We start from the raw sequence: 12,771 nt of genomic DNA, 5'->3' as shown, positions 1-12,771 counted from the left end.
AAACTATATAAATATGCGAAAATTACAGAAAGACAAACAAATTCATAATGTGTCCTCAACATTATTTCTTGAATACGATTTTATATACAACGCCTGCATATAATTAATGTTGTTACACATATCTCGCATCGAAAATGTATCAGGTGAGAAACTCAGTACAATGTGAGATCCGAAAAGAATAATGAATTTCCTTTACAATGAATATCATTAGTAATATAATTTTGTCATGCCATGTATATCTTTAAAAAAATTAAACATACCGATGATGTTGGACTTTATTATATCATTTAAGCATTATTAAAATTATATCTTTAATATAACCTACTCTAGAATATATTAAATTAAAATTATCTTCAATATATAATACGTATATTATAAAATATATATTATTATATATATTATTATTTCAAAGTCAAATATTTTTGTGATGTATATAAAAGAACTGATTAGATCAAAGATGATTCAGGAAATTCCATTGTTTCACGATGAAAACATTTAATTTGAAATCTTACGTCGTATTGCTTTATTCAATAAATTATATAGCCAATTTATCAAACAATATAGATGGATAAAAAAGTTTCTTTGTTACTCACCGACCGATGCGCAACAGTGGAGTTATCTGCAACGTTGACTACGATGATTCTGTAACAACACACAAATGTAACATCCAAATTAAAACAGCGCTCTAAATAATCAATATTTTAAAAACTACTAATTATAAGCGCGTTAAATTTTTTACTCATTCTCAATATGTCAATAGTTATGAAATTATTATAGAATTTTATATAAGAAAGAACCTATAAAATTTTTCGTAAAATTATTCTTTATAAACAATAATAAAATTTCAAAAAATTTTTACTCTAATTATTTTAAAATCATCAAGATAAAAAAATCAATTTAAATAAACAAAACAAAAAAAAGATGGATTTTTGTGCAAATAACAAATAATACTCACCGCAAGGTTGCTCCACTGATGCCCGATGCCTCTCCTAGGCCTCCTCCTTCTCCTCCTCCTCCTTCTCTCAGGATGTCAGAGTTCCTTCTTACACTGCACTCGTGAAAAATGCTTACAGAAACACTCACGATTAATCACAACGCAATTAATTCGCAAAGTTAAAAAAAAAGAATTCTTTAGTCCAATTACTTGTACGACTCCCGAACGCGCGACACGACGAACCGGTTGCGGTTCGATCATTTAATTAAAGTCGACGATGATAAATATCCTTTAGAGTCCTTTAGAGTATCGATTCTTTTTGTCACTTTAAAAAATGAGTACTAAATGTCAGTTTGTTATTGCTATAAATGTTTAATACATTATATGTTAAATATTACGTCCAATACTTCATCCAATGTTTTGTATATATTATTAAGCATTAAGAATTAAATTTATTATAAATTTCAAACAATTCTCTTTGTAATTATTAATCTGTCGCATAATAATATTTAAACGTGCAAATGATCAAATCAAGGAATAGTACGATAATAATAAGCATTATTTTGTGAATACGTGTATTGTATGCACAATGAATCGACGGATGGTTTTCGTGTTTCAGGATTAAACATTTATACTAAATAAATTTCTATAAATATCACATTCACCGATGATGCTTTCTATTAAACTTGATGAGCCGCTTATCAATTTCATGTTCTTTCGTTACTCATTCGCGTAACAATACGAGCAAAACACGATTAAACACAACTAATTATCTATATTCCGTCATATGATAATCACATGATACAATAACTCGTCCTATTCTCTCGATGCGAAAGCAATAAACACATTAGTCTAAACCTGAAGAATAATCCAATAATGCGCGATACGAGATGTATATGAGTTTAAAACATCTTTCAAAACATAATCGTCTTCCGATAACTAAAAAAAAATGAAGAATAATCCAACGCGCGATACGAGATACGTACGAGTACGAGATATGTACGAGTTTAGGTATCTTTCAAGACGTAATCATCTTCCGAGTAAGTAAAAAAACGTTCGAGGAAAGTGAAGAAACGTTTATCTAGAATTTCGATCTTTTCTATTTTCGATCGTCCATAGATAAATCGCACGATACATCTTCGAATAGACGACCAGTCTCGACCAGAGATTCTTTACAACTCGCATGAATCTCGAGAATCATTCGGTTGCGGTAGGCGAATATAATGAGACAATTAATGGAGAACAAAGTATCTTTCTGATATCTATGATATTCTCATGCTTATTGCGTCGCGTTAATAATAACTCTTTTTTTTCCAACTTCTCCTCGGGTGAGGAGAATAATTAATGTGGTTTCCCCTCGGCGATGTACCACAGGTTCTCTCTTTCTAATTTATATTTTCGTCTTCTTGATTCTACTTTTTCTATTATTTACTCTTTCCTTACTCTCTTGTGCTATTAAGCACCGTATTCTCTTAATCTGTATTTAAGTTTTCATAAGAAACTCTCAAAAATTTGTGAAATAATATTTGGGACGAGAGCCAGGTTTAAACCTGCTATCCATCGATTATGAGTCGATCGCGTTAAGCACTGAGCCACGCGTCGTCCCAACAAAGACAAAAATGCGTGATGACGTAATACAAAAATTAACTACGGACGAGACACGTCCTCTCTACGCAACGGTCCGGAGACAACAACATAACTCTACACACGGAACGGTTCGCGTTATGTTTGTTGACACTTGACCCGACGATCGGGTCACGCGCGATCGGGTCACGCACGCGCGTCGAATGTCTCTTATAATTTGAAAAATGGTTTATTATCGCACACTTTGCGTTTTGTTCTGTAGATTCATCAGCACTGCTACAAAGCGATTTATTCCATTCAATTAAAAGTTTTGGGACAGAAACGTTGTATGTAATTCGTATAAAATTGGACAGATACTTAATTTAATTAATACATGTATAAATGAGTAATAGATTTTACAATGCGCTAATAAAAAGTTTTATACATAAATTATTTTCAATCTTTTCTTTTCATCATATGTTTAACATATGTTAAACATTATGTATTATTTAAATTAATATCAATATTCAATTTTTTATAAATATAATTTTAAAATCGCAGAAATAAGCAATACGTTTAAATATTGAGTAGTTTATAAATATACAAATAACAGAATATTTTACTGCTCTGCATCTATTGTTTTCAAAAATTTAAATATAGATGTAACGTTGAGTAAAAATCGCAATATGTGTATTTATGTATGCGTTGTAATCTTTCTCTAAAAATCCGTTATCTTGAAAATAAAATGAAAAATAAATATTATTCGCCGATAATGTATAGTACTAAAATACAACAACGTTAATTTAAATATAAAGCATATACAAATATGTCCAAATAAAAATAATACCTAAAATAAATATGTTAAAAAAAATTATTTCGCAAAAGATTCATTTTATTTCCAATATTAACAAATATTTAATAAAAAAAACTACATAATTTTTTAAATAAAATGTGTACTTGATTAAATATTATCTTTTATAAATTTGTTGCTGTATTATATAAATATAATAGTAAATGCTTATCAACTGATATGATTAATGATTCGTAAGCGCATTAAAAGGACGATTCTATGATATATACATATATACATGATACAAGGTACATATATATAACATATATACATATTTCGCGCAATTTATTTTTTTAAAATTTATGACTTTTTGTAATTGATAATCCCTCCCGTATTTAACATTGCAAAGGGGTGTAATATTTCGAGGGGTTCCGTTGGATATCACTTCGTGAAAGGGTGCTCTTATGTGGTGCGTGGTTTATGTAGTGATTCACTAATCATTTAATCACTACTGTTTTTTTTTTTTTTATCTTTTTTTCTCTTCCTTAATAAATCCTAACAAATCGCGTTTATCTGACTTGACCAGAACTTAATCCAGAAGATTAATCATGTGTATCGCGTAAAAATACTATATTATTAATAAATTAACTTGAAAAATCATTATTACAAATTTCATATTTTATTACTGTTTGAATGAGCCTCGCGATCGATACGATTTTTATAATCAACGTGTGTGTGTGTGTGTGTGTGTGTGTGTGTGTGTGTGTGTGTGTAAAAATCGAACAAAGAATTAGGTAATTGAATCGGTAATTGAAGGAGTATATTTTTCCTTCCTATCATCTCTGATTATATGTGGCTAGAATCTCTGGCTATACAACCAGAATATCTGTATGGTTAGAGCGACTATCTGGAGCAATGTAGCCAGAAGCAACGAAAGTTCATTTGTTCATCTGTTCATAGGTTCATCTGGTCTGAAAAATCACGAATAATATATGGATAAAAATAAGTAAAAAGAGTGAGTGGTTGATAAAGATTTTTATGTGCAAGTGCATGTAATTATAGAGGAAAATGATAAAATATCAATCTATATTTAAATAGCTAGATTTCTAAATATTAGTTGAATTCCTTTCCTAAATAAATTTCCCATTTAATGATCGCGGATAGGAACTCCGCTAGATTAGCCAGCACAAATGAAAATCCAGTTAGTAGGGAGATTTTATAAGAAAATTGGCGAATAGATAGAGTATTAAAATGAAAATTTGCAAATAAATAACCACATTATGAAAATTCGGATGGGGAAAAAATAAAATGGTTTAAAATTTTGCAAATCGCGTATATTTAGGAAATCAAAAAAGAAACTTATAAAAGAATAATCCATAAGAATTTTTTTATGAAAATTTTAATTTTTCAAGAAATATTGTTGAAAAGTGGACAAACGAATAGAAAACGATAGAATAATAAAAACTGAAAGAAAAAATTGTGAAATAACAAGGAAAAAAAGTTTATTTAAAAAAGTATAAAAAAAAGGGATAAAACAGCGATATAAAGAAAAAACAAATAACAAAGTAATATTAAAGATGAAAATTATAGTAAAAGAATTGCACAGTATTTATTGAGAAGAAATCGAAAAAAACAAAGATTTAAAGGATTTTAATTAAGGAAGAATATTGTTTGAAAGAAGTTAAGAATCTTTCAATAATAGATACACAACGAAAGAGAAAAGAATCCTATTCGACATTGTGTTAGATATTTCACCAAATATATTTTTTACAAAAAGCTGAATACATTATTGTGGACCAAAAAGTACGTTTAAAAAATCAATTACGATCGTAGAAGAAGATAATATTTCAACTAATGAAGCATTTTGCACGAAACCTCCGAAATATATCTACATATAAAAATAGACAAAGTGTGTTTTTTTTTCACAGAAATCAATAATTAAATAGAATAAAATAAAAACACAATGAAATTTGCACACGCGGCAATAGATTGGTAGATCTCGCGGAGATATTTCATGACACTCGTAACTCGTGTAGATGCGGCAATACGAGCCACGTCTAATTACTATGGTTCTGCGTATATAATGAAAAATATGGATCGACAAACGTGGAGAGGAATAAAAACTTGCGAGCGAGAATTAGGAGCAAAGATAATAATCGTCCGACGTCGATGTTCGTCGACTTTCTAAAAATGTTCCTATTCCTCGGGACGACGTAACGTTACGTCGTCAGAGGCTTAATCCACCGGCGGGATCGTGGATCCTTATCGATGTCTTTCCAGGCCTTTCTATCACGCGGCCGGTGGCCCAGGACACCGGCGCGGCGGCGTCGTCGTCGAAACAATAGTAAGGTAGGAGCCACGTAACCCGCCCGAGAGGCGCGAGAGAACGCGTCCTTCCGGCATCTTAATATTCCTCTCGGTGTTACACGCGCGTGTTTCCGCGTGCCTATGTGCCGCGCGGAACAATGCAACACTCCGCGGTGGGACAAGAAGAAAAGAGTGTGGCAATTAAGCGACACGCGCTCCCACGCCCTGGGACATTGGCCCGCGGCTGCACAGGCTGCGAAACTGACACCTCGACTTATCGTACGCATGTACCCATCCATCCTAATCAAATAACTCCTCGCATCGCTCCTCCGCTCGCCATTTCATTTTACCGCTACGTGAAATTGTAGAGGAGACACACAGCCGCCGAGTATAATTTAACATTTAACTTTCGATAAAACCGCTGCCTTGATCCGCCGCTGATCCTCCACAGTTATGCGCAGAACGCAGTTGCAAAATCGAATCGGAATATAGTATTTGTGCGCTTTTCTCCCTCGATCGAATCTAAATGTAGCGATTAAATATAACTTACACGGAGTGTATTAAGAGAATATCCGTAATCGGACGATGATGTCATTATTGTAGTCGATGTAAATTGATGACCGATATATGCGCCTCTACGTGCAAATAAACAATTTCGATAAAGATATGATATCGCTTGACCGCATTCCGTTTTTTATGACCTTTTAAACGGATTACTCGAATGAGCATTATTAACTTCACTCGCGTAATATAAAATAATGAGGCTAATAAACATCAAGAGTTACCTCACTCCGAGATGTCCGTAATGCGGTCCCGTCCGTAATAATAATCACGGTAGAATATCGCTTTGAAATAATGGAATAATACCGCAGCGACGAAATAGATGGGCGTCGCGAATTAGATTTCGGCACGAGTTCGACGGTGAAATTGTGTTGTGAGAAAGATGCCGTTTGCACAAACCACCGTTTAGAACATCGTTACCCAACGGGGCTTTGTTAAGAAATGATTTGTGCAACGTAGAATCAATGTAAATTATACTATTTACCTTTATGTATGTCCTCTGCCGACGCGTTAAGATAAGATTTCTCGAATAATGTTTACTTGTGCAAAATATATACTCTCACAAAGAACTTCTTTTTTACGATATATTTTTGCGTAACATCTCCCGCGAACGATATAAATATAATTTTCAAAGAAAGTTCAGTTAATACACATGTCTGGACAATATATTGTATTTTATATAAATAATAACATTTGATAACATTGAAATAAAAAAAGAGAACATTCCATTCGACAACCTTCTAAAAATAGCTATATTTTTAAATATAAACAATTTAAGCTATCTATGTAACGCAAGATTACATTATTTTTTTTTTGTACTTGATAAACGCCAAAATTCACTAATAAAATTAAATTGATTAGACTATGACGTGACAAGAGACATCATTTACAGTTATTTCGAGCGATCCTTATATTAAGGATCGCCCGTAATAGGAATCGGTTCGATGTCGTCATTAATAATGCCCAAAACAAATCTCCTGTGATAATGAGTCAAGAGGATTCTGACGCGATTAATTTTTTTCCTGTTTATCATCGTACTCGTGTCGGTACTGTAAATCGGATCTAAAGGGCCGAAATCTAACGCTTCAAATCGCTGAACGTCCTCGTCCTCCGCCAAAATTGCATTTACCATCGTGCATCCGACGAGTATGCCATAAAACGCGTAAGTTCGCAACTCCGTCTGCAGCCACTCCATGCCGAGTTCCGCCAGAATCTTCTCGTTCATGTGTAATCTGCGGAGCTCATTGAAAAACTCGTTGTGATAGATCTTAATGAGGCTCTCGAAACTCCTCTCGATCAAGGACTCCTGCACGCTGCTGTATATAAAGTAAAGGATGTCCGTAGACGGCGAGATATGCCTAATTATCTGGTAATCCACCATCTTCAAATCAATTATCTTGCCGTCCTTGTCGTGTAGGTAGAGCAGATTATTGATCCATGGATCGCCGTGACAGATCGCGTGATACTTTTGCTTCGGTGCGGTGAACAGTCCTCGTAAAGTGTCGTAGGCTTTCTCGACGTAGGGGCTAATATAATCTTTGATAGCTTGCAACTCCTCCGTTTGCGGTTCCATTAGTTCTAAATATTGCAACATTGACTTTATACACATTTCGGTACACGACCTCATTACTGACGTTTTGGAATTGTCCTTGTAGATTACTTCTTCCAAATTCGTAATCAACTTCTCAAACTGCCGCGGATTGTTGATCTTTATATTTAAAGACGAAGCGTGTAGCTTGGCTAACCTCTGGGGAAAATATAAAAAATCTATCACAAATAGAATTAAGCATAAATCAATTATCTGTATTAAAAAAAAAAAAAATATATATATATATATATATATACAATTCAAATGTATGAAAAACTTCAAATTCAAACAGACAAAAAATAACATCGACAAAGCTATATATATAAATTGCAAATGTAAATGTTTCTAAAACTCAGTGCAATTATCATGCAATTATGTATTAACTTTTTAAGATAAAACAAAGTGATTAAAAATTTACAAGAATTAAAAATTAAATACTTTTTAAATAAATACTAACGGTAATTTTTTAAATAAATAATAAAAATGCAAATAATGATGTTATAATATCATTTCAATATCATTTTTCAAACTTCACAAGATAATTATTAATTTCCACAACTCGTAATAAAAATTAAAACTTGAGAAAAGAAAATGTCATCTACGTTAAAAAATTCTACTTCAAAGAACTTTAAGATTTTTATTTATCGATGTTATTTGTAATCAGCATAATCCTTTGTATCAGCATAAATACAAAATTAATATTGAAAGTCATTATTAATATTTTTCCAATGTACAAAAACGTAACCATAAGTATCGTATCATTAATCATCTTGAAATGATATTAATCAATCTTTGAAATTTGTGTAGGATCTTTAGATAATACGTCATATTGGTCAATAATCATTGACAGCTATCGAGAAAATCAGACAAGCTTTGAATCTCTCATATCGCTATTCTATGAATATTAATATTATTATTATTACGTCTCGTAATGTTTTTACTTGTTTCGCACACACGTCTTAACAAAACTTTATAATCTTAAGTTCACTTTGTGTTAGTTAAAGTGATGTATTTATTTCATAATACTACTTGGAAAAAACATCATTCAATTTTAAACGTACTTGTACCGAGAGAATCGTTGTCTTCTGATTATAAATTATTTATATTACTACCGCGCACAATTTAGAATTAGTAACTGCATCCTGAAGGAACTGCATCAATCGTACACAAATAAAAGTAATTAATTGCTCTATAATAATTAACATAATCGATAAACTTTATTAAAAAATAATCTCTAATAATTCAACAGCATGAAGTTCTTCAAAACGATTTAGTTCATATACATTTAATGCACTTACAAGTTATCTATTTCTCTTATCTATCGTTTATAAACAGCAACAAGTTGAGATAAGATAAATGGTATTGCGTATTGCAGAATTATTTGATTAGATGAAAAATATACCTTTAAAGCATAGACAGTGTGATCCATGTCTAAAAAGTCGCGCCTCTCACAATTAACGTATCCCTTTCCCGCTAAATCGTCCATTATTATAGTATTTTCATCGGCATATATACATTGAGGGCCAAAAGATGGTCCAACGATGGGCAATACCTTTGTATATGCGTGTGCCTCCATACGGAATAAATCGGAAAGTTCTAGCAACTTGCTAATGTTGCGATCTTTGATTATCATTTTACACATAAAGGTCTTGACATATGCTACGCACAAATATGAAAAAAAGATTCAAGAAAATGTAACTACATATTTGTATATTGCATATATGCTTATAACTATTTTATTGTGCTAAATAAATTCAAAGCGGTATTTTTAACTGAAACGAGATTAAACTGTATAGAGATAAAAAAATTTTCCAAAGTTATAAAAATACAATAAGCAATAAGATAAATTAATTTCGATAATGATAAAAAATTAAATAATCTAAGAAAATACCTACAATAATTTTTAATTATAATTAAATATACAGGATAAATCATAAAAATTTATCATCTATAATTAATTTATATAAATATCATTAAAAAATTATAAAATAAGTTCTTGTATAAAAAATAAAAATGTAAAATGTATGTTCTCTTCAGATACAACATTATTCTGAATAAATAGCATTAAAATAATAAGCATTCTTCGTTTTTTCTCTCTTTCCTTCTCTATCTCTAGCTATGATTAAGGAGTTACGTAAACTAAAAATTATTTTGTTTTGTCGTTGAATCAAATTTTCCCTACCGACAATTTCCGTTTGTCCTTCGTATTTAATGTAAAGCTAAAAATAAAAGTAATGTAACGAGACTAACGACTTCCATCTCCGCGTGTACCAACAAGTTTTGTTCGCATCAACATCGACGTGTAATTGTCGCCAAGTTTTGACCCTGGCCTGTTCACGGCCTCCAGAATCACCAACTTGTCATCATTTTCGTACTTTCTCAGATAAACCTGGAACTGTTTTGCCGTGTCTGAAAAGAAAAAAATTAAACATCAAAATAAAGATCATCGGAAGAGCTACGAAAAAAAAATTTTCGAAACTCGAGGATAATACCACAAATGCTACAAATCTTTTTATGTTCGAAGCATTGTTGTACTGTTTAGTAGCTACGAGATACTACGTTAAAACTTTAAAGTCAATTGCACTGGACGAATACGGATATGTGTTTGTTCAGGGACATGAGACATTAATCTTGCAAACATTACTTCACGCGCAAATTGAATTGACCCGGCCTGCAACACGTGCGCATGTGATGTAACGAAGTACATTGTAATCATAGTAAGTGTTAACAACAACATATCTATTATTGTCACGTAGACGATAAAACTGATCTTTAAATCTATCTAAATTTTTTGCCACGTCATTCAAGCCACATTTTATCATTCATTTTTTTTTATATGTACTTTTAATACTTAAACATATTACTATCTTCTTCATTTCATCATTATTAGAAACAATATTTACTTCAGTTCAGTATTCATGTGATAGTTTCATTAAATATTCAAGCTAAAATTTTTATTTAATAATAATAAAAATTACAAAAAGATTTATTACGAGCTTTTAAAAAATTATAAGAGCACAGTCTGTAAATTTATTAAAAGTTGCTTGATGGGAAGCATAATCACTCAAGGATGATATTTGCGAGAAATACAAAGTGTACATTTAGATTTTCGCTGCGGATGTAAACAGTTTTAAACCTGACAATTATCAATTTCAAAAATCGTAAATCAAGTTGTAAATTACACATGTCACGCAAGAAAATGATTTTAATACTAACTTGCAACGTGACGTAACGCTATCGGTTAGCTAGTAATTACAATGAATTCCATTACAGATGTAGTCAGCGCTAAGAAAAATATAATGTTAATTCATTCGTTGAAAAAAACATAAATCAGAAAATTTATTTTTCATATTTTGTAAATTAATTTATTTTATAGTTTAGAAGAAACGATCAGTAGTATCTATTACGTTTCTTTATATTAAAAACATGATTTCGAAGAAACCGTGACAGATTCTAGATTGCACGATAAATTCTTTCAACATTTTGAAACTTTCTTGAATCCGTAAGTACATATAAATGCATTTATTTTATCATTTAATCGATATAATGCTCCTGTTGACGTGGCATAGTAACAGTAATCGCCTCTATATTCAAATATCGCTGAGTTATAAAAGTTTCTGCAAACGTCGTTTGAATAAATTTTTCATTTGTGGTGAATACTTTTAGCTGCGCATGCACTGTAGTGAAAAGATTAAATTTTATTCACTTAATGAAAATTTACTTAGTGAAAATTTTATATATGCAATTTCTATAAAAGCCAAGATCAATTTTTCTATAAATATGTATTTTATATAATATTAATAAATTTTTATCTGTAATAGCTTATAAAATCAATACAAATTGCAAATTTTATAAATTTTTAATTACTATATAACAATGACAAAATAAAATAAAGTTGTGAAAAATTCTTGTGACGAGTTATTGCTGTCATTTCCATCTTATTACCACTATATTATTCATTTCTCACTACTATACTATAAGTTAAATATAATTAAAATAATATACAATTATAATAAATCAGATAAAAAGTAAAATTAAACGATAAATTGTTTATTTTAGAGCAAACCGCTTGCGGCAAACTATTTTAATGAATATTAAATAATTTTTCGAACAAAAATATAATGGATGATAAGATAAATTATTTATTTTCTATTTAAAAACACGGAGAGAATATGTTTTGTTAATTAAAAAAAACAACTTTATCACTTTTCTCGACGTTGAAGATATAAAAATATATTTTTTATTTGGTGCGAGGATGATCTTGTTTGGAGATTGGACGTACCTTCGGGAGATTGGCTAACCGTGAACGATCCATTCTCCATCGTTGCGTATCACTTCACTGATCGCGATCGTTTAGAAGCCTTCACTATTTGTACGATTCGTGCTCGTACGACATCTGTCATTATAGAAGAACGAATCGGCGCTCAGAATGGAGCGCCCCTCTGCACGTGCCGGTTTACTCGTGTGAACGTGTGAAAATGACGTAAGGTTGCATATGTTGCTTACACATGATTGTGTAATCCAATCAAGTACATACGAACTTCATTACATGAAGCGACATTGAGAGGCGCTAAAGGCGATAAAGTATCTATTTCTTTTTGCGGAATGTTGTCTCTTCTACAGCCCAACGACCAGCTATCTCCAAGATTAGTTGATAAAAATCGGATATTAAAAATAAAAATTTACAAGAAAAAAAAAAAACTGTATCGTGTATCTGCATGGCAATGTAAGCCAGGAAACCTGGCTCCGTTAATCGGATCCGTTATCACAATGTTGTCTCATAGACGAAATTTAAAAAATTTGTTATCATTAATTTAATTCATTCAGAGTATGTACGGTGCAGCATCAATTATCTAAACGCTAATTATCCCCGATAAACTTTCCCTGATAAAACAAATATAAAACATTTCACTTTAAGCGATTGAAATTATTATTAAAGAGATATTATTATTGTATCTTTGTTATTTTAATTAATACTTCAATTAGACTCCTCTTTCATTAAAGATTTTATGCAATTAAAAGATTACG

The 12,771-nt window shown here is 31.2% G+C and overlaps 2 protein-coding genes across 4 annotated transcripts in view; both read right to left on the bottom strand.

Annotated features, from left to right (window-relative positions):
* thw (chitin-binding domain protein thawb) overlaps positions 1 to 12,771 on the bottom strand; it is a 94,614-nt gene that overhangs the window by 48,470 nt on the left and 33,373 nt on the right. Inside the window, exons 1-2 of one of the 2 annotated variants that reach the window (XM_089084501.1) lie at positions 956 to 974; positions 594 to 642 (exon numbers count right to left, since the gene is read on the bottom strand). The exons of the other annotated variant lie outside the window; for it this stretch is intronic. The gene's annotated coding sequence lies outside the window, so the exon portion shown is untranslated. Of the gene's footprint in view, positions 1 to 593; positions 643 to 955; positions 975 to 12,771 lie in introns of those variants that run through there. 2 annotated transcript variants of the gene reach the window in all.
* LOC105428898 (uncharacterized) lies at positions 6,811 to 12,186 on the bottom strand. Of its 2 annotated transcripts, XM_011641495.3 has the most exons (4): positions 12,026 to 12,186; positions 9,994 to 10,152; positions 9,146 to 9,402; positions 6,811 to 7,902 (listed from the first exon to the last, which is right to left on the bottom strand). In XM_011641495.3, exons 1-4 carry the CDS (start codon positions 12,063 to 12,065, stop codon positions 7,069 to 7,071), a joined length of 1,290 nt encoding a protein of 429 aa, XP_011639797.3. In that variant the 5' UTR covers positions 12,066 to 12,186; the 3' UTR covers positions 6,811 to 7,068. The 2 variants fall into 2 exon arrangements, with proteins under 2 accessions (XP_011639797.3, XP_088940632.1); XM_089084506.1 differs by lacking the exon at positions 12,026 to 12,186 and having other exon boundaries at positions 9,926 to 10,067.

Source organism: Pogonomyrmex barbatus, unplaced genomic scaffold, assembly GCF_055798465.1.
Source record: "Pogonomyrmex barbatus isolate J1 unplaced genomic scaffold, ASM5579846v1 scaffold9, whole genome shotgun sequence".
NCBI lineage: Eukaryota > Metazoa > Arthropoda > Insecta > Hymenoptera > Formicidae > Pogonomyrmex > Pogonomyrmex barbatus.
Note: the sequence above shows the minus strand (reverse complement) of the source record. Positions and strands in the feature narration are given on the sequence as shown.